Source organism: Carica papaya, chromosome 4, assembly GCF_054855325.1.
Source record: "Carica papaya isolate Zhongbai chromosome 4, ASM5485532v1, whole genome shotgun sequence".
In the NCBI taxonomy this organism is placed as follows: Eukaryota; Viridiplantae; Streptophyta; class Magnoliopsida; order Brassicales; family Caricaceae; genus Carica; species Carica papaya.
In genome coordinates this window covers 28,146,832-28,168,568 of record NC_142312.1, presented here as the reverse complement: position 1 = coordinate 28,168,568, position 21,737 = coordinate 28,146,832, and the positions used below count along the sequence as shown (strand labels likewise).

The window sequence follows — 21,737 nt, the reverse complement described above, 5'->3', positions numbered from 1 at the left end:
TTTGAAAGGGAATGCCTTTAAACCCAAGTATAGAATCATATATTGAGTGTATCAAGGTTTAAGAAGCTTAAGAATACCAGCATAGAATGTGTAGATGAAATGAGAGGCCAAATTCTTTAAAAGACCCCATATATATATAATTAATTTATATTTCTCCGACGGGTATGAAAGGCATAGTGTGGTACCTCCTTTGTTGTGCTATACTTGCAGGCTCATTTCAGGATACCCTTTGAAGGGTAATAGTGATCATGGTCATGGAACTTTCCTGATATCGCTGTTCCTGATATCTGGTGAAGGAAAAAAAGGCTTCTTGATCTGGTGTGAAAATGGCAAAGAACCAGAACCTCAAAGATCTACAATGGGTTCTGCAAGCAATTAAAACAGAAAGCCTGAACCTTCACAGCATTTCCTTCTACCTTTCTCAGCCAATTTCAGGATGTTACCAAGAAACTGAGAATTCCATGAACATCAACATTGAAAAAGACAGCAGTACTCACCTTGCCCACATCCTCATTGAGTTAGCAACAGCACAAGACACTCAGCCATCTCTCAGAAACTTGGAGTTGCACTGTGTTGAATGGGAGTCAGAACTACTGCAGAGTCTTGGATTGTTGCTGGACAACAACTGCAATATCAAGCAAGTTGTGTTTCGACGTAACAGATTTACTGCAGAATGTTTATCAGAGCTTTCTGGGATTCTGAGGAGAAACAATGTGATCAAGGAGATTCTGTTTTCGGAGTCTAGTATAGGGACTGTTGGAGCTACATTTCTTGCTTCTGCTCTTAAAGTGAATGATTGCTTGGAAGAGTTGCAGATATGGGAGGATTCAATTGGGTCCAAAGGTGCCGAGGAGCTTTCGAAGATGATTGAAGCCAACTCCATGTTGAAGTTGCTGACAATTTTCGACTCGAGCTCCATCACAGCAACACCACTCATATCTGCTGTTTTAGGAAGAAATAGGGTAATGGAAGTTCATGTTTGGAGTGGAGAGAGTGGAGACAAAACCTCCAAGATAGTAGAGTTTGTACCCGAAAACTTCACATTGAGGATTTACAGACTAGACATTGTTGGATCTTGCAGAGTTGCTTGCTCTCTTGGGTTGAATTCTACTGTAAAGTCGCTTGACATGACTGGGGTAAGGCTGAAATCCAAGTGGGCAAAGGAATTTCGCTGGGTTTTGGAACAAAATCAGTCCCTCAAAGAGGTAAAGTTGTCGAAAACATGTCTGAAAGACAAGGGAGTAGTCTATGTTGCAGCTGGACTTTTCAAGAACAAGAGCTTGGAAAGCGTGTATCTGGATGGAAACTGGTTTGGTGGCATAGGAGTGGAGCATTTATTATGCCCTTTGAGCAGGTTCTCTACCCTGCAATTCCAAGCCAACATTACACTTAGGTCAGTAACCTTTGGTGGAGGCAGAACCAAAATAGGAAGAGATGGACTTGCAGCCATCTTGCAGATGCTAACGACCAATGAAAGCTTGACAAGACTTGGGATATATGATGATCAGACTTTGAGACCAGATGACTTTATCAGAATCTTCAAGAGTTTACATAAGAATGCCACTTTGAGATGGTTGTCTTTACAAGGTTGCAGAGGGATAAGGGGAGACAGAGTGCTGCAGACTATAATGGAGATTTTGCAGGTGAATCCTTGGATTGAAGACATTGACCTTTCAAGAACACCACTTCAGATTTCAGGGCAGGCAGATGGGATTTATCAAAGATTAGGCCAGAATGGGAAGACCGAGCCTGAAGTGGATTCGCTCAAGGATATGCCACTTACCGAACCTAAGAGCTGCAGAGTTTTCTTCTGTGGGCAAGAATATGCAGGTAATGCTTTCCCAAGAATTTATTTAAACTGATTTCTGAAACCTCATTTAAATTTCTGTCTATTTCCTTTTGCAGGTAAGACTACACTATGCAATTCTATATTGCAGAGTTTTTCTTCTTCGAAACTTCCCTACATGGAGCAAGTCAGAACTCTTGTGAACCCAATTGAGCAAGCTGTGAGGACAGTAGGGATGAAGATAAAATCTTTCAAGGATGAAAACACAAAGATCTCAATGTGGAATCTTGCAGGTCAACATGAGTTCTACGCCCTCCATGACCTCATGTTCCCGGGACATGGAAGTGCATCAGTCTTCCTCATCATATCCAGTTTGTTCAGGAAACCAAACAATAGAGAACCAAAGACACCAGCAGAGATAGAAGAAGACCTTCAATATTGGCTCAGGTTCATAGTTTCCAACTCAAGAAGAGCAGTTCAACAATGCATGCTACCTAATGTCACTGTCGTCCTCACACATTTCGATAAAATCAATCAATCATCACAGAATTTGCAGACTACTGTAAGTTTCATTCAGAAACTAAGAGACAAGTTCAAAGGGTTTGTCGACTTCTATCCAACAGTCTTCACAGTCGATGCAAGATCATCTGCATCAGTTAGTAAACTCATGCATCATCTTCGGAAGACAAGCAAAACTGTACTCCAACGAGTTCCCAGAGTCTATCAGCTCTGCAACGATCTGATACAAATCTTATCTGACTGGAGATCAAAAAACTATAACAAGCCAGCCATGAAATGGAAAGAGTTTGGTGAACTATGCCAGCTCGAGGTTCCACCTTTAAGAATCCGATCAAGACATGATAATACAGAAAAAATTGAAATGAGAAGGCGAGCTGTCGCTACATGTCTACACCATATAGGAGAGGTGATCTACTTTGATGAATTAGGATATCTAATCTTAGATTGTGAGTGGTTTTGTGGTGAAGTGCTTGCTCAACTTATAAAACTAGATGTTAGGAAGCAAAGTTCTTTGGAGAAGAATGGATTCATCAGCAGGAAAAAATTGGAGAATATTTTGAGAGGAAGTTTACATAGTCAGATTCCGGGAATGAGTTCAAAGGTATTTGAGAATTTAGATGCCAGTGACCTGGTGAGAATGATGATGAAACTAGAACTATGCTACGAGCAAGACCCGTCTGACCCAAATTCTCTACTATTGATACCATCAATCCTTGAAGAAGGCAGAGGAAAACAGCAGAGATGGCAACTGAGCACATCTGACTGCCTCTTTGCTGGCCGGCATCTTGAATGTGATGATTCAGGTCACATGTTTCTCACACCGGGCTTCTTTCCTCGTTTACAGGCAAGACTGCTTGATTCTCCTCCCCTCATACTTCTTTTTGTTCATCAGATTACAAAGCGTATTTCATTAATGTTCTATCTCTCCTTTAAAAACAGGTGCATCTTCACAACAGAATCATGGCACTGAAGAACCAACATGGAGCAACATATAATCTCGAGAAATATCTCATCTCGATAAATATCAATGGCATCTACATCAGAGTAGAGCTGGGTGGGCAATTAGGTTACTACATTGATGTCCTTGCCTGCTCCACTAAGAACCTGACTGAAACCCTCAGGTTCATTCATCAGCTCATAGTTCCAGCAATCCAGAGCCTTTGCCATGGTGTAACCTTGACCGAGAACATCATGCGACCAGAATGTGTACGAGACTTGACTCCGCCAAGATACAGAAAAACCCAGCATGTGCCCTTGCAACAAATAAAAGAAGCACTGCTTTCTGTTCCTGCAGATAGCATGTATGATTATCAGCACACATGGAAACCAGTTTTAGATGCTGGTAGGCCTATTCTGAAAGCTGGATTTGATTTAGCCCGAGACCTTCTATCAGATGATGATTTCCGGGAAGTACTACAACGAAGATATCGTGACCTATATAGTCTAGCTCAGGAGCTGCAGATCTCCCCACAAAACGAACCTGATGAACCAGATCATGTCTTACCCACAGGTAATGAAATAGACAAAGTTGAGCCAACTTTCGGAGGAATTGCCAGGGGGTTGGAAGTGGTATTGCATAGACTGAAGATCATTGAGCAGGAAATAAGAGATTTGAAGCAAGAGATCCAAGGGCTAAGATACTATGAGCACAGACTGCTTATTCAACTTCATCACAAAGTGAATTACCTTGTAAATTACAATGTTCAAATGGATGAAAGAAAAGTACCCAACATGTTCTACTTTGTCAGAACGGAAAACTACACAAGGAAACTAGTAACCAACGTAATTTCTGGCATGACTGCACTTCGACTTCACATGTTATGTGAATTCAGACGGGAAATGCATGTTGTTGAAGATCAGATGGGCTGCGAAGTGATGCACATTGATAATATTGCTGTAAAGTCAGTAGCTCCATACATGAAGAAATTCATGAAACTACTGACGTTTGCTCTTAAAATCGGAGCTCATTTAGCGGTTGGGTTGGGAGAAATGATACCAGATTTGAGCAGGGAAGTTGCCCATCTTGCAAACTCTTCACTTATAGTTGGAGCAGCAGGGGCAGCAGCAGCAGGAGTTATGGGGGCTGCAGCCATTGGCAGAAGTCGAGCCAGAGAAAACTCAAGGGACATTCAACAAGACCTACGAGCAGCACAGCAATGGGTGGTAGACTTTTTACGGGATAGGAGGTGCTCAACTGGAAGAGATATTGCAGAGAAGTTTGGTCTGTGGCGAGTGAGATACAGAGATGATGGGTACATAGCATGGATCTGTAGAAGGCACATGATTACCAGAGCTAATGAAATAATTGAAGTTCCCCTTTAATCTTATACATGTACCAGAGATATTTCTCATTTTGGATTTTAAGGTCAATCAATATTTAGTTAGAAAGCAAACTAGTATTTCACCATCATCATTCCAATCTGATTTTGAAGAAATGAACACCCATGATAAGCATATTTTTAAGTTTGAGAATACATTATCAACAGGCTTGATCTCAACGATACAAATAAAGTTCAATTGAATGGTAATCAAACCAAATTATTCCAAATTGCAAAAGTCACGATCTTGGATTCCTTGGCCTCTACTGACTTTTTATGTCTCAAACCAGTAATCCCCATGTGAGTGTGGGACCAATATCTCCATGATAAGCATATTGTTAGCCTATTGTAATATTGAATTTGATTTGTGCAATTATTAGGGGAACAGCAAAAGAATAAAGGAAGGAAAGATAAGACATAATTAGAAAAGGAAAAGTTCATATATATATATATATATACTAACAGCAAAGTTTAATAGAGAGAACAAAGCTAGCGGCAGGTACAAGTCATGGTTTCTCGTCAACTGAAGCATATCTCAACATACAAAAGGAAAACACCACATTAGATAGATAATACATTATTACACTTTACTACTGGTATTAGTCTTCACTCTAAGATCTAACGTCACCTGGGTATCTTCCTTTAAGCCAGTGGATAAATCGAAGATCAGAAAAAAGCCCTACTCCCATAAAACACACGGGAACCAGTATTCTTTGATGCCTGCAATTTCTGATCAGAACTAGAATTCTCCGATTTGGTAGGGCTATCGATGTCCAAGGGAAGCTTCATCTTAGCCAAAGACTCAGTAAACTGTTGCATACTTTTCATATACATGTCTACGATCTCTTGCTGCACTACCTTTTGCTCTGGCTCAATGTTTACAGTGAGAAGAGGTTTTGTGAATGTTTCTCTAGGCGGCATGCCACCTGAGGAATCACTCTCACCTTCCCCAGACTCGATGGACTTATCTTTGAGAGCTGAAACATGCTCTTGACTTGGAGTTTTTGAAACTGGAGCATCGGAGGATTCTGAGCTCACAGCTATGGAAGGAGAAGAAACTCCATTGGTTGACACACTGCTTGGAGGGGAATCAAGCTTTGGAGCTTGGATAGAATTAACAGTTGCAGTAGAGAAGTTTTCCATTACAAGAAGACCCATTTCTGAGCTAATCTGATTTTCAGTATCAGATGTGACCAAGCTCTCAGAACTTTCAGAGTCCATAGTGGCACATGACATCCCAAAATACTCAGAAACCATCATCTGGTTTTCATTCACAATCTTGGGGTCTGGAAACTCAATTTTATCCAATTCGCTGGAAAGTAACTCGGCCGGAGCCTCCACAGTTTCATCTGTCGTTTTGGGCATTGAAGGAATGGTCATTACATCAGGGGAAGCTCCAATATAGGAGAGAGACAGCAGAACAAAACCAGCTGGAGAATGGAACAAATCGGTAGAAGAAAGAGAGAACTCTTTCTCTAAATTCCCATTCTTCAGAACAACTTCAGACAAAGGCACCAAAGCAAACCCCAGCAACTGGTCTTCGAGATAATTCTTCACCCGACTCATCATAAATATCTCACATTTGAGGGAGGACTCCACCGTACGAACATTAAGCTGGAGATTTTCATTGAATACGGGATTCCTTCCCCCGCCATTTATGATCTTGGTGGAGACTGCATTTTCAGGATCACTTGTAAGGCAAATCTTGGCATAAACATCTTGCTTGTGGTATATGCAAATGTTATGTATGTCCCTCGCTTGATGTATGTAAACCTGAAGAACACCAATGGAGTTCTCTGGGTTACCCGCCACAGGTTCCTTCCTTCCAACTGCAATTCCTTTTGACATGGCACTGGAGCTTCGAACCAAGAAATCAGATTTCAGCTTTTCAGGCTCGGAAACCACACAGTTCTTGAATGGTGAGACAACTGATTGTGGGGAATCCATGATAGACTTAGATAATTGACCTGCCAAAGCACACAACAAAGATGCATTTGAAATATGAAGTCACTTCGAACGAAAACTCTAAATCAGAAATTGTAGATTCTTTATGTCCTCCAGATAACCTCAATATCTAAAAGCTCAGAAATTTATCCAAATGGAGGATGATTTTGATTTTATGAACCAAGTACCTGATTAAAAAAAAAAAAGGGGGCTCACTCCCCAAATCAAAAGCCCACGCCATAATTTAAAGTTCCTAACTCACCCATAAAAACCTAGCAAGTAACAATCTGCAACAGCATCCAAATTTGAACTTTCATACTTATTTACTTCAAAGTTACCTTAGTTGAAACAGATAGAAATATAAAATGCCCAACAGCAAAACAAGTAGCAAATACACAAATGATACCTGCTTGAGCTGAAGTAAACACAAAATTCTAAAAGCCAGAGACCAACAAATCCCCAAAAAGAAGTCCCTTCAGAGACAAAAAGCAGCAACTAGGAGACACAGCCCCAAATCCGAAACCTAACTAGGGCTCAACACATAATTCTCAGCACCGGAAAGTCAAAAATCTACAAATCATTTCCCTCTTTGCTCTTTTCAAGCAAACTGTAAGAATGAAGAGGCAAAATCCACAAACCTAAAGCCTGCAACTTTAAACTGAAATTAGGGAGATTTTCCAGTCCCAGAAGCTAAAAAATTCTCTTCTTGTGAGGTAGTTCCGAACCCAGATATCAATCTTAATAATAAGCAAGGCCCATCAACAGTTACGGACAGATTTCAATAAAGCACCCAACTTTTTTCGACAAAGGAAACAAACCGGAATCCAAGGGAGACTGAAGCTGGGGGAAAAGCCATAAAAAGAAAATAAAAACACAGTAACCATGAGACATCAATCCAAAACAAAACCAAACATAGTAAAAACAACTACCCCACGGAAGCCCTCTGAAGCTCCTCCAGACAAGGCACAAACAACGAACAGTAACTTTAAAAAAAGAAAAAAAAAAAAACCCAATAAAGCAAGTGAATTTCGCAACAAAACCCAGATAGGTATTCCCTTTTTTTTCCCTTTACCTTTCTTTCAGCTGCAAAACCCGATCCTTCTTTGTTTTGTCCTTTAACGAAATTTGTGGCTCTAATCCAAGATCTGAAAACAACCCAGTTAGAATACCTCTACGTCCTCTAAGAAACCGGCTTGTACACGAAACAAGAAGAGAAGAATAGTATGAAATAGAGGCAGACTACCCCCAGAAAAGAAACAAAGAACAAAATCTAGTTGCTAAAACGAGAATTCTGGAGTGCGGGTTTTGAGAGACTAGTACAAAGAAAGAGAGAGAGAAGGTGTGGATATAAGATATACATACATCCGTATTGCGTGTAATATAGTATGTATTGGGGAAGTAATCTTGTCTTTTTGTAGGTATTTGCGTTGGATTTTTTTGATATTTTTCCAGAGAGAGAAAGAGAGCTAAAAAATGGGGGAGTAGAGAAAAAGTTAGAGCGAGATAGAAAAGCAGATGAGAGATACACGCCGCCCCACGCGCCTGGTGTGCGAGCCCGGACCAATGAGGGGAGAGATGGGTGCGGGTTGTAGGTGGGGACATGGAAGTTGAAGATGGAGGAAGAGTCTGTCATGGTCTCTCTGCCCTCCCTCCCCCCCCCCCCCCCCTCCCCCTGTCTCGGTTCTTTACTTTTTACAGGGTTTCAGGGGTTAGACAAATGGATGGGGACAAGTGTGTTGCAGGTCTTTTTTTTGGTCAAACATGTTGACTCTCTGTATAATATAGTTGGTTTCAGCCAAATATTGAATCTCATTAGACAAACTTTTTCATAATTTTTTTTACCGTTATATAATAGTCGTAAATAATAATAATAATTATTATTATTATTATTATTATAAATTTAAGAAATTGGTTGGTGTGAAAATTTTATGAGAGGAATAAGGACAATTAATATTATTATTTATTTTTTTTATAAACTATATTCTTATTTATTTATATGACCTTAATTAAGCATATATATAACATAGATTATGGCAAACCAAAATAATTATAATTATTTTTAAAATTAGGGTCTCCAAAACCCAAATCCAAAATTTATTAATATTTGAAATCGATCAATTTTTATATTTAATATTTATATTTTTTATAGCTAAATATTGAAATAATACCTCATATGCTTATTATCTAGATATAAGTGTTATATGAAAATTATAACATAAAAATTATATAAAGTTAATCAATCATGATTAAACCGCATTTTTATATATATATATATATATATATATATTTTTTTTTTGGGTTATTGTAAATAAATGATACCTAATGTTCTTTTGTTTTTTATATGCATAATTATGGTAACCCATCATCAATAATTATTAAATTAATAATTGTGTTTAGTTAATTAAAGAAAATTTATTTACTATTAAAGAGACACAAATGATTGTGATAAAAGAAACACATTTGTATACATATAGTCCTTGAAGTGGTTTTATAAACATTAGCATGTGATTGTGCAAATAGTACACAATCATCATTGCTTATAGTGTGACTACTCTTTCTGTATTTTTCCATTTTTTTCATGTAAAATGTGGCTTCATACATTAATTATGCATGCCCAAAACAATCATTTCTTTTATTTTTTAACCCCATATAATATATATATATATACATACATACACACATACACATATATATATATATATATAGAGAGAGAGAGAGAGAGAGACTTTGCATCTAAAATGTGGGTGAGTCCAATAAATTTTTAAGTTGTTTCTTTTTTATTTTTTAAAGAAGATTGTTTTGGATCCAAAAAAAAAAATGTTTAATCATGAGAATGATGTTCATTGTAATATATATATATATATATATATATGCAAATATATTAAATTTAAGATATGGAATCTTATGTACCTGTCTTTATCAAGCACATTTATCATATAGCAATAGGACTAGAGGAAAAAAATATGTTTTCTAAAAATACTAATTTAAAGTAATTTATTTTAATACATATAAAGTTTTTTTTTTTTTCAATTTACCCTGATTAATCTAATTTGAAAACAAAAATGCAATTAAACCATTGATTTTTTTATAATTATTTAGTTAATTTTATTCGTTAAAATAAATAAATAAATAAAATTTTAACAAAATCGTGTTATTAAAATTTCATAACATAATTATCACGAGATAAATTCGTAAAGAATAAAAACATAAATTAAAAAAAATTATTTATTCGTTCGTAGAGAGTATAAATATTATAAAATATTTTTTTATTTAAAAATATTGAGATTATTATTATAATTTTAATAAAATATTAATTAATTAAATATTATAAATTTATTATTAATAATTGGTAATGTGTAGTAATTTTGACAAATCAATAATTTGATATGTCCATTCATCAGCCAGTCTTTTCCCTGTTTTCTTATTTACAATTCATTCCAGAAACAATATATATATATATATATATATAAAAGATTAATTGTACTTGAATTTTCACCAACCACATTCATCATAGCCTCATATACAACTTCAACTCATTGCCCATTCTTTAACAACACACAAGTATTCTCCCTGTTAAATTCACTTATATATAATATATATATATATATATATGTATTTATGTACGCATATATTATAAAATATACATCCATATCTTTTGGCCTACCATGTGAAGCGGCTGCTACTACATCAGCAATTTGGCACCCACTGCCAATATTTTTTAATCGATATAGTATTTTTATGTTCTTCACATGATCATATAGTATAATAAATTATAAATTATAAATTATAAATTACAAATTCATTCATGTTTATATATTAAATTGAAATGATAATGATGATTCCTGTTAGTGGGTGATTTAGTTCTGAAAAGTTATAATACATACATACATACATATCCCGAAAGACTATATGATGTGTATGTATATGTGTACGTGTAACAGATTTTGGGATTAAAGTGGGGGCAATTATTTTTCAGGTGTGAATAGAGAATGAGTCAATTTTTAGGTAGATTTTTAGAGTTTCTGAATAAATAAAACAAATTTTAAATTTCAAAAGCTTTAAAAAAAAAACTCACCCAATTGATATATGACACAAAAACATCAATGTCTTGGGAGATGACTCATCTTTACTGTTAGATTCTTTGATTTGCTATTTCTACAAGTAAAATGTGTACATATATATATATATATATAGATATAGGGAAAATATCTCGTCATCATACTTTTTATTATTTTTCAAATGATTCCCAAATATCTATAAAAATCTTAATACTAAAAAACTATATAATATTGATTACATCATTATATATATATATTTTTTTATTTACTAATTTATCTTGTAAATTACATGCTTGCCCTTTTGGTAGCATATAATATGACAACATATAATGAAAACAAACTCACATCAGCGGCAACATTTGGTCTAACTTTCGAAAATTAAGACGTATATTAGTTATTTATAATTTAGTTGATAAGGTATAAAATCGTATATTTAATTAATTTACATATAACACTTTTTATATCATGAAATTTTTTTAAAGAACATATAGATTTGAATTTATTATTTTATATTTAAAAAATAAAATAGTATCAGATAAAATTCAAAAACATATTTACAAAAGGGGTGCTTAAAAAAGAGAAAGAACAAAAAAAAAAAAGAAAAAGGGTAATATTTTTGAAAAGGGATATACATATATATATATATATATAAGCATAATTTGAAGATGCTATATGAATCAATCAATCAATCAAGATTACCCCTAGAGAAATCCCACTTTAACGAATAGGAATACTAGTTGGGAGAAATCCCACTTTAGTGGGAAAAATCTACCACTATCTTTACAAAATTAATGAAATGGTCCCATTAACGGGTCTTAGGGTTTTGTATTGTTGAAACTAAATCGGTGGAAAATTATGGGGTGGGTGGGTCAATTTCTGTTTTTTTTTTCTTCTTCTTCTTCTTCTTCTTCTTCTTCTTCTAATTTCAAAGATGTTTTCCCTAAGTTCAAAATCAACCCTTTTTTTGAGGGGTTAACTCAAATTTTTAGTTTCATTAATTTCATCCGACCACCTAATTTATATATATATATATAAAATTAAAGACACAAAAAATCTACCTAATAATATAGTTTCTACGTTCAATAACCCCTTAAAACTATATATATATATAACTCCTTTGAAATTAGACTTTTGAGATACCCTCTAATTCAAAGGTGAAAGAGGCAGAGGGTTCCTTTTGCTTTGATCATCATGGGCCATACAATAAGGAAAAAAAGAGTCTCTTTCTCTTTCTCTTTCTTTTTCTCTTTTTCTTTCTCTTTCTCTTTCTCTTTCTCTTTTAACGTTGACATGTAAATATGGAATTGGATCCTGAAACACTTGAAAGCTTCATCTGAATTACAGTGTCTTTTTTTTTTTTTTTTTTTTTCTTTTATGATTGTCCTTTGCCCATGTTTTAAGGCCATTTTACTTGTTAAAGAAAATTAAAGGTATATATATATATACGTATAGATATGCTTTTTTACAGTCTCCAATGATGTATTGTTTGTTGAAGCCGTTTTGATTTTGTCCAGCTCCATGGAGCTTCACGTTCTTTGGAATTATGATTGACCCAGAAGGAAAGCAAAAGGTGAAAAGTCTAGACTTTTTCTAATTCATAAATAAATTAAAAATTATCTTTTTAAAATGTATAGTTATAAATTCAAAATTTATTTAGATACATTATTTTATTAATAATATATTATAAATTAACAGTAATTATATTATAATATTTAATTTAATAAAATTCATAACTTAATTATCACTATCACTGTACGAATAAAAATTTGTCAAACAATTTTCATTACTCAGAATTATTAATTCATTTCATAAATTATAATTTAATTTAATTTAATTGCTATAAAATTCTATTTCCTTCTTTCCATTGAATTGAACTACAAATAATTCAGTAGAAATTTATTACTCTCCAATTTACTTTCTATATAATTTTTTTTTGGATACTCACCCAACATCTACACACAAATATACACACACATATATATATATATATAAATTAAAAAAATCATTTAAATATTTTTTAGTGATCATCGCCATTGATTAATACTACAAGAGCATATTAATGCTTTTGTATTTTTCTACTTCTCTTTTGTTTTCTTGTCATATTTTTTTAATTCCCTCTACCACCAAACCAGGCATTTAATGTATCAAAGTTGAAACATTCAAACCATATTATTATTATTATTTTTGGGTGAAGAGAGTCAATTTTTGAGGCTCCCACTTGTCCCTTTACACTATGCTTAAATTCTTCACTAATAATATTTATTTTATTAAAAAAATTATCTTTTTTAATAATTTAAACTTAGATAATTATCGGGTTTATAATTGGTATTTATTTTTGTGTTAACAAATCTTGACTATAAAACTAAATAAAATATATATATATATACCTATTTGATTTTCAATAATGACACTAGTCAAGACATCTCATTCACCACTAATTAAGTATTTGTTTTTTGGGTGTTATTTTTTAGGCAAATTTTTTGACTTTGTAAAGAACTCGAGCCCCATAAAGCAAGATTACCCAGATGGATCACACAGTTTCCAACATAATTTAATCATTTTTTTTAAAAAAAAAATATATATTATTTTTAATATTAATTAGAACATTCTAAATCTACTGCTGAATTTATTTATTTTTAAAATAAAGATTTGTTATTTTATTCGATTTTATTTTAATTAGTATTAAATAAATTAAGATTCATGGGCTCATTTAGTCGGGCTTAAGCCCATTGATGACTCCTTAGGCCTGTTATGTACTGAAAACCACAGTGCTCCTGTCACTCTAGCATTACCTTGTTTAACGCAATCATACTAGCCTGTTAGGCGATGCGCATGTGGCTTTCCCATGTGCACCGGCCAAAACGGCTATTTATTTGAATGTTTTGTGGATTGACCAAATTGTCCCTCCGCTTTCTCTCCAAGTACTAATCACTCATTTACTTTTTAACGTCGATCGTGGATTTAGGTACAGATAAGTGGGTCCGTGCACACGTATGCTCATGTGATCGATCATCAATCAAGTTGCTATTAAGACCCATTACCTTTTTACTTTATCGATTGAAGATGAACTAATTAAATCTATGATAGATTAATTAAAATTAGTTTCTAAATTTATAATTTATTACAACTTAATTTTTAATATTTTTATTTATTTTAAATGCTTAATTTTTTTAATTATAATTCAATTTGAAAAATAAAAAATAAAAAATATTTAGAAAGCAATTTTAATAAAATAAAAAATAAATGTTATATTCATATTGTTAAGTTTTTATTTTGTATCTAATAAATTTACTTAATTATTACCTTGATAAATTATTAAAATTAGCTACATGCATAAAATAATATAAGTAAAAAAAATATTTATAATATATATTGGTTATTTTTTAAAAAATTTATGTTTATTTTTTACAGTGAAAAATTTATTTTTTTAAAAAATAATTTAGAATATTATTTTAAGCAACATTTTTTAGTAATATAAAATGTTTTTATTCTTAAAATATTATTTATAATTTTCATTACTAGATTAAAGCGGCCTGATGGCACTTTGGTAATTTAAAAATTCTTATTTTTTTAAAATAAAAAATAATGCCACCAAATTTAATTCAAATTTCTTAACGGTCATCTTCGCTCCCCAACAACAAAAACGTCCATTCTTCCCTCTCTCCCCCAACATTTGAATCTCTCTCTCTCTCTCTCTGTGAACTGCACGCTCCATTTATAGAAAAACAAAGTTTCTCTTTGGGAATTTCTCTGTACAGCCATGAAAACCATAACAGAGATCAGGGACTCTCGATTTCTCGGAAGCATATCCACTTCTTCCATACGCAATCTGCTTCCTAGATCCATGTCTACGAAGAGCCCTAAAAAGACCAAATCCAACAATGAAAACACTCCTCCAGTTGATCCAAACATCCAGGTCAACAACGGCAGTGATGAGTTTACGAAGCTATATTCGCAGTCCAAATCGTTGACCACCGAGAGACAGATCGCTTCATCTAAAACCCAACCTGAAGTAGTAGCGCCTGTGGACCTATCTATCCAGGTACCAGCGAATGACTCTTTCTTTTTCTTTAGATTTTAGATTTTGTTCCGGCAATTAGTATACCCGCAGTTAAGTTTTTATAACTTAGAGGCATGTATAGGTTTTTGAGAGTTGTTTTAGTTTTGGATTTGGTATGTAAGTGTTGAATTAAAAGATTTAGCATTTGCTGTTGATACAATTCTCGTTTTGACGTATCTTTAATGTTATTGCTGATGACTAACGCTATTCTTTTTTCAAATCCTAAATTTTCGTTATGAAAACGTGGAAAATTACAGAAAGAGATAGCAGACTCAGGTAATCACTGTGAAGTAACCGAGCATTCAGATCCGGCAGTGGAGGTAAGTATAATGGTTAAAGATTGATGATGAATATAGATAGCTTCTATTGGCATTTCTGCTTTGTTTTTAAAGAGGTTGGTTTCAGCATTTTGTGATCTGATTATAATGCATAAAAAATAGGTTGTAGTGAGAATTAAACCTGTAAACGAGATGAACCAGGCAGTCAAGAAGGTTTCTTCAGATACACTATCTGTTGGCGATCGGAAGTTTACTTTTGATTCAGTTCTTGACTCATGTTCCAATCAGGTTTGAAACTTTAATCTCTGCCTTTCCTTGGTTTCTTTCCTCTTCAGCTTACGATGAATTGGGCCAATGAAAATAGATATTAATTTAGGTTGGTTACACTTCTCCTTTATTATCATAAAAATGAAGGAAAGAATTGATGTGTTTTGATTGCTGGGACATGATTGACAACAAAAAGCTTAAGTTTTGTTTGGTTTACGAAAGTAATTCTTTTGTTTTCATTTTCTACATTTATGTGTTTATAGATATGTATGTCAGTTTTTTAAAACGAGAATGTTTAGGAAATAACAACGAACATGTCTTGCGAGTTATAAAAATTTCTTCTAAAAAACTACTATATTTCTTGTCGAGTATATCATTTTTTGTATAAAAATGAGGTTTAATTTGAAACCCCAATTCTACTTGGCCTAAGCTTGTGGAAAATTTAATTTTCCCGGCTTTCTTCAAAATTAAATACTTGTTAAAGGAGATTTTGAGCCCCGACTTGTTTGTATATGCTTCCAGGAACATGTCTTTCAGTTAGTTGGAGTTCCTTTGGTTAAAAACTCTTTAGCTGGTTACAACACCGCAGTACTGTCATATGGACAGGTATTTGATGAACTCATTATACTTCTAAGCTCTCATCAGGTTTAAGAACTTGATTTTCAATTAAAGTTTGTTTGATGTTGTAATTCTGACACAAAATCTGTCGAATTATCACCAGACTGGAAGCGGAAAAACCTATACAATGTGGGGCCCCCCAAGTGCCATGGTTGAGGATCCTTCACCTGGTAGCCTCCAGGGCATTGTTCCTCGCATCTTCCAAATGCTTTTCTCCGAGATTCATCAAGTATGTTCTGTTTCTTAGTTTGATCCAAATTTGCATGAAAATTGTAAGTATTAGAATGCGGTTCATATATTTGGTTTACCTCCTCATCTTCAGGAGCAAGATAACTCTGAAGGGAAACAGATAAACTATCAGTGCCGTTGTTCCTTTCTTGAGGTAATTGTTCTTTGAAAGTCGTGAGTAGTTGAATGGCGCTTGTTAGTTGTCAATGGTATTCCACAATGATAAAGTGTTTTGCGAAATAATTTTATTTCAGATATATAATGAGCAAATTGGAGATTTACTTGATCAAACTCAGAGGAATCTTGAGGTCTCTATCTTTTTACTTTCGATTTATTGTATCTGTACTGTGTTTGAGTTCAGTGCTGTTCTCATGATGGTATTTGTTTTTTGGTAAACCCTGCTCTTGATGATAATTAGTTTGTCCAAATTCATACAGATAAGGGATGATCCGAAGAATGGTTTATATGTTGAGAACTTGACCGAGGAATATGTGACTAGCTATGAGGATGTGACTCAAATTTTGATAAAGGTAGGAAAGCAGTCGGTAAAACAGATGTCTTTTGTCTAACAAAAAGTTTTGATTCTTTGGTGTAGCTTGGTTATTTTTTAGCAGAATTTTCAGCATTCTTCTTATACTAAGTGGACCTGTTGATTTACATTTTCTGCTATACGTGTACTGTGTCTCTCGTTGTTTTTATCATTATGCATCTCATATGCTTGAATTGATAACTTACTGCAGGGACTTTCAAGCAGAAAAGTTGGAGCAACCAGCCTCAATTCAAAAAGTTCGCGCTCCCATATTGTATTTACTTTCATCATTGAGTCTTGGTGCAAGGTATCAGTGATTCATAGTGTTCAATTTCTCTTCAGTAACAAACAGGAAGCTAATTCGATAATTTCTTTTTCTTGTCATTTACATTCTCCTACGATAGTTAAATCTGATTTAATGTATCAAGAAGATTAATCTTAGTATGTAAACCATTCATATGATACTCGACAAAATTTATCTGCTGATTTTAGTGATACCACTTTGGTTCTGTGGTTATATGACAGCCTATGCATATCAGTCTTTAGTACTAACTAGAATTTATTGTTTTTCCAAGCTCTACTATCTGTATGCAATTGACCATTTTCAATTCATGCCACAGGAAACCTCATCAAAATGCTTTAGTAGTTCAAGGACAAGCAGGATCACTCTCGTTGATCTAGCAGGACCAGACAGGAATAAACTTGAAGAAGCAGGTAGACAATGTGTAAAGGAAGGCAAAAATGTGAAGAAGTCCGTATCACAGCTTGGGTATGATGCCATGACTTTCCCCTGATATTGGTCTAAATGATATCCTCCATATGGTGCTAAGGATGTAATCCCTTCTATGAATTTGCCAATCCCCTTAATCTTCTTCCTACTATTCCCAAAGCATTGTTCCCACTTGGAAACCAATAAATTTTAATCACATTAATAATTTTCCAGAGGAACTGAAATAATCAATAAGGTTTTTTTAGCCCGTGTTAGTTTTGTACTTATTTTTCCCTGAAAGAAATAGGTGGTCCTGTTCCTCTATATGGCGGTGTAGAATAATAAGAGGCAGTCTGCAGGGCAAATGGATGGAATCCTGACAACATTCTTCTGATAATCATGTTTCTTTTCTTTGTTGTAGCCACTTGGTACATGCTCTCACAAATGGACTCTACACTGGAAATTCTAAAGATACTCTCTACAGAGACTCCCGTCTCACAAATGGACTCTACACTGGAAATTCTAAAGATACTCTCTACAGAGACTCCCGTCTAACACATCTACTGCGAGAACCGCTTGGTGGGAATGCAAAACTCACACTTATCTGTACCATCTCCCCAGAGAACAAGTAATTTCTTTCTATCTCCTTTCTTCTTCTTTTTACCATTTGAAGCCTTTCAAACTAGTTGGTCTGTGAAATATACAGAAGATAAACTCAATGCACAATCTCATTAGTTGATGCATGGTATCAGAAGAAAGGACTTTTCTTCATTCTAGGGGAACTGAGCCTAATGCCTTCATCTAACTTAATCTTATGATAAATGCAGAAATATTGGCGAAACACTCAGCACTCTCAGATTTGGACAAAAAGTTAGATTGATAAAAAATGATCCAGTAGTAAATGAGATCTCAGAGGATGATGTCAATGACTTGAGTGATCAGATTCGTCAGCTCAAGGTATCACTTTCTTCAGCAAAAAGTCATTTTCTCTTTGTTGTTTGGATAGACAGACAAATAATGTCTCCTAGTAGTGATGTTGATGATCAACCTAATGATCAAGCGTGTATCATGTTGATCACAGGAGGAGCTTATAAGGGCAAAATCTGATGCGCATTCAATTAGGACTAACAATGGATACTTCAGAGGGCGAAATGTACGGGAAAGCCTTAATCAATTGAGAGTTAGTCTTAACCGCTCTTTAATCTTACCATGTATAGATAAGGATGACAAGGAAGAGGTAAATGTTGATGAGGATGATGTACGGGAGCTTCGTGAAGAGATTGATAAGTTGCATAGTTCTTGTGAAGAGAATTTAAGAGATCCATCTGGCATCAGAGATTCAGTCCAGTCTTCTTTTGTGAGTGCAAGCTGCTGTGAGGCTGAATTAATGAGTGAAGATGAAGTCTGCATGGAAGACACTGAAATTGAGGAAGTTGGTTTGGAGAAACCGCAACAAGAACATCACAAGGATATTACTGGTTCAGCAGACGAATCAAATAACTCAAAAATATCAAGTGCCATTGATCATTCATTCAGAAATAGCATTTCAATCAGCACTTGCCGTCAGTCTCCACTCCTCCAAGAGCCAACCTTTTCAGAGTCTCCTAAAATTGGAAATAAGCAAAGGAAAAGCATGGCTTTTTTACCAACATCTTTGGCCAGTCAGAACAATGTGTCAGAGAGCTCAAGCTTCAACTCGGATGCGCTACAACAGTCATTCAGACAAAGTGAACACATCCGTTCCTCTTTGCGTTCAAGCAAGATATTTCCTGGTGCTACCGAATCTTTGGCTGCCAGTCTTCACAGAGGTTTGCAGATAATTGACCATCATCAGAGGAACTTGGCAACAGACACATCTTCTGTTTCCTTTTCGTTTGAGCACTTGGCACTCAAACCTTGTCCAGAAGTTGACAAAGCCAATTCTTCTATTCAAACATTACAAGAAGAGAGACTATCAACTGGATCATCTTCTTCTTTACTTTGTTCATCGTGCCGACAGAAGCTTAATAATGACAATTCTAATGAGGTACAAGATAGCTTAAAGACATGGATTGTACCAATTGATAAAGCAGGGAATTTGACTAAAGTATGTCTTAGAATCCACAAACTTCATTTTACGTTTACTGGTATATTCATTTTCCTTTTTCTTCTTTATCAGGAAGCAGAGAGTGATTTGGTGGAAGCTATTAACAGAAAGGAGCTTGAAAATATATGCACAGAGCAAGCAGCCAAAATTGAGCAGCTAACTCAACTGGTAATAATCTTACTGTCCCAAGAATTAGAAGATTCTACATACTTGAACTTCAAGTGATAAATATACTCTTATATTTTGATCTGAATTTCTTTAGTTGGAAGAATACAAAGATGGGAGAGAACATGAAATAGTACCATTCGAGGAGCCTAGAAATCTGAGGGACCATACTTCAAGAGATGGAAACAAAGTGAATTATTGTGTTCATTTAGAAAACATTCTTTAGATTGTTAAACAACAATTCTCTAATCCAGGTGAATTTTTTTTTGGTTGATTTGGGCAGCTTCTGGAGCACAGTGCAGGAGAACATGAGCCTGAGGTTATAAAGGAAAAATGCGAAATAAACGAAGTTCAGAAATCGCGTAATACCACATACTTTGATGTAAATGAGAGAGAAGAGCTTCTTAAAGAAATTGAAACTTTAAAAAGCAAGTTGCAGTCAAATGTTGCTTGTTCTCCAAACAAGTCCACTGACAAGTTGAAGTCCTCTTTGTTGTCACAATCCATTCAACTCCGAAAAAGTATAGATTGCCGTAACAACACTGAAGAAGAGCTTGAGAAGGAAAGACAAAGGTGGACAGAAATGGAAAGTGAATGGATATGTTTAACTGATGAACTAAGAATTGACATTGAAACTCACCGAAGACATGCAGAGAAGGTGGAGATGGAATTGAAGTTGGAGAAGAAGTGCACTGAAGAGTTAGATGATGCACTTCACAGAGCTGTCCTTGGTCATGCTAGATTTGTTGAACACTACACGGAGCTTCAGGAAAAATATAATGACTTGGCTGGGAAGCACCGAGCAATCATGGAAGGAATTGCGGAGGTGAAAAGGGCAGCTATCAAGGCAGGTGCAAAAGGTCATGGCTCCCGTTTTGCCAAATCTCTTGCTGCTGAACTTTCTGTACTTAGAGTGGAGAGGGAGAGAGAAAGAGAGTTCTTGAAAAGGGAGAACAAGAGTCTCAAGATTCAGCTTAGGGACACTGCCGAAGCTGTACATGCTGCTGGAGAATTGCTTGTTAGGTTGAGAGAAGCCGAGCAGGCAGCCTCAGCTGCTGAGGTAAGTGATATTTCACTTCACATTCCTTCTTTCCCTTCAATTTATTACTGTTGGGCTGATCATAGAAGAATCATATTGTAAATCTGTAGTCATGCATATAAAAATTAAAAATCAACTAAAATTTGAAGAAATATAAACCAAACAGTAAAAAAATGTAATTTAACCGATTTTACCAGGAACTTGAGTTTATTGAAAATGACTCAATTTGTTAAGTTGGCTTTTTTTTAAAAAAAGTTGAACTAGGAAAAAAGTAGTCTAATCTATTATTTACACAAGAATTGTAAGTCAGACTTGTTAACAATTACCCTTTTCATCAATTCTGGATTTGTTTAGGTTGAGATCAATTTTGCAGTCTAATGGGGCTTTATATAAACTCTTCTGAATGTTGGTATATTTTCTAACAGGAAAACTTCAGCACGGTTCGGGAAGAAAACGAGAAGTTGAAGAAGCAAATTGAGAAGGTGAAGAGAAAACACAAGATGGAGATGGTCACCATGAAGCAATACCTTGCTGAGAGCAGGTTGCCAGAATCTGCACTGAAACCGCTCTATCGGGAGGATTCCGATATCAGAAATAACAGCACGATCCCAGATGATGACCAGGCATGGAGAGCTGAGTTTGGAGCAACATATCAGGAACATTACTATTGATCAAGGAGCATGCATCAGATCCTACTTTTGTCCTTGCAATACATGTGTCATATACAATTCATTTAGACTATTGACTGGGCGCTGTTTGATCAATGAGCATGCATCAGAACATTACTATTGACTTGACACTGTTTGATCAATGAGCATGCATCAGATCTTACTTGGGTCCTAGCAATACATATATGTGGTACACAATTCATTTAGACTTCTTATTGTTTTATTCATTTTCATCAGTTTCTTCTGTATTCTTTAAGTGTGTTATATAAATGAAGATTTACATAAATATTATGAGTGTTATCTCGAATTGATGATTACTCTATAAAAATTAAAGTTGAATGTTGTTAATATCTTTAAAGTTAATATTTTATATTTAAATTTTATTAAATTATTTAATTGGGTGAAGATAATACCTAAAAATATATTATATAATTCAATCATATTAATTTTTATCATAATTTAATA

At 34.6% G+C, this 21,737-nt stretch overlaps 3 protein-coding genes and 1 long non-coding RNA gene across 7 annotated transcripts; 2 read left to right on the top strand and 2 right to left on the bottom strand.

Annotated features, from left to right (window-relative positions):
* Window positions 1–16: 16 nt before the first annotated feature.
* On the bottom strand, window positions 17–636 carry LOC148266520 (uncharacterized). The gene is made up of 2 exons (XR_015818672.1): window positions 498–636; window positions 17–365 (listed from the first exon to the last, which is right to left on the bottom strand). It is a non-coding gene; the product is annotated as an uncharacterized LOC148266520 (long non-coding RNA).
* On the top strand, window positions 327–4,698 carry LOC110820803 (tornado 1). Its single transcript, XM_022050396.2, has 3 exons — window positions 327–1,830; window positions 1,906–3,149; window positions 3,245–4,698. The coding sequence occupies exons 1-3, from the start codon at window positions 327–329 to the stop codon at window positions 4,625–4,627; spliced, it is 4,131 nt and encodes a 1,376-aa protein (XP_021906088.2). The 3' UTR covers window positions 4,628–4,698.
* A 346-nt stretch (window positions 4,699–5,044) lies between these two features.
* LOC110820685 (Calcium-dependent lipid-binding (CaLB domain) family protein) lies at window positions 5,045–8,179 on the bottom strand. Its single transcript, XM_022050261.2, has 2 exons — window positions 7,640–8,179; window positions 5,045–6,590 (listed from the first exon to the last, which is right to left on the bottom strand). The coding sequence occupies exon 2, from the start codon at window positions 6,568–6,570 to the stop codon at window positions 5,290–5,292; it is 1,281 nt and encodes a 426-aa protein (XP_021905953.2). The 5' UTR covers window positions 6,571–6,590; window positions 7,640–8,179; the 3' UTR covers window positions 5,045–5,289.
* Window positions 8,180–14,269: 6,090 nt separating this feature from the next.
* Window positions 14,270–21,572, top strand: LOC110820817 (kinesin-like protein). Of its 4 annotated transcripts, none has more exons than XM_022050414.2 (17): window positions 14,270–14,667; window positions 14,943–15,005; window positions 15,126–15,251; window positions 15,753–15,836; window positions 15,952–16,077; window positions 16,171–16,230; window positions 16,331–16,384; window positions 16,514–16,606; window positions 16,817–16,912; window positions 17,226–17,374; window positions 17,736–17,942; window positions 18,142–18,271; window positions 18,396–19,400; window positions 19,473–19,568; window positions 19,663–19,755; window positions 19,849–20,625; window positions 21,030–21,572. In XM_022050414.2, exons 1-17 carry the CDS (start codon window positions 14,386–14,388, stop codon window positions 21,273–21,275), a joined length of 3,687 nt encoding a protein of 1,228 aa, XP_021906106.2. In that variant the 5' UTR covers window positions 14,270–14,385; the 3' UTR covers window positions 21,276–21,572. The 4 variants fall into 4 exon arrangements, with proteins under 4 accessions (XP_021906106.2, XP_088074805.1, XP_088074804.1 ...); XM_088218678.1 differs by having other exon boundaries at window positions 14,271–14,667; window positions 18,396–19,340; XM_088218679.1 differs by lacking the exon at window positions 19,663–19,755.
* The last annotated feature ends 165 nt before the right edge of the window (window positions 21,573–21,737 follow it).

Excerpts from the sequence above, each read along its gene's own strand:
- LOC110820803 (XM_022050396.2), top strand. The coding sequence starts at position 327 with ATGGCAAAGAACCAGAACCTCAAAGATCTACAATGGGTTCTGCAAGCA. Across the intron at positions 1,831-1,905 it reads CTGTGGGCAAGAATATGCAG|GTAAGACTACACTATGCAAT; the intron begins GTAATGCTTTCC and ends TTCCTTTTGCAG. Across the intron at positions 3,150-3,244 it reads GCTTCTTTCCTCGTTTACAG|GTGCATCTTCACAACAGAAT; the intron begins GCAAGACTGCTT and ends CTTTAAAAACAG.
- LOC110820685 (XM_022050261.2), bottom strand. The coding sequence starts at position 6,570 with ATGGATTCCCCACAATCAGTTGTCTCACCATTCAAGAACTGTGTGGTT.
- LOC110820817 (XM_022050414.2), top strand. The coding sequence starts at position 14,386 with ATGAAAACCATAACAGAGATCAGGGACTCTCGATTTCTCGGAAGCATA. Across the intron at positions 16,385-16,513 it reads AAACTCAGAGGAATCTTGAG|ATAAGGGATGATCCGAAGAA; the intron begins GTCTCTATCTTT and ends AAATTCATACAG. Across the intron at positions 17,375-17,735 it reads AAGTCCGTATCACAGCTTGG|CCACTTGGTACATGCTCTCA; the intron begins GTATGATGCCAT and ends TCTTTGTTGTAG.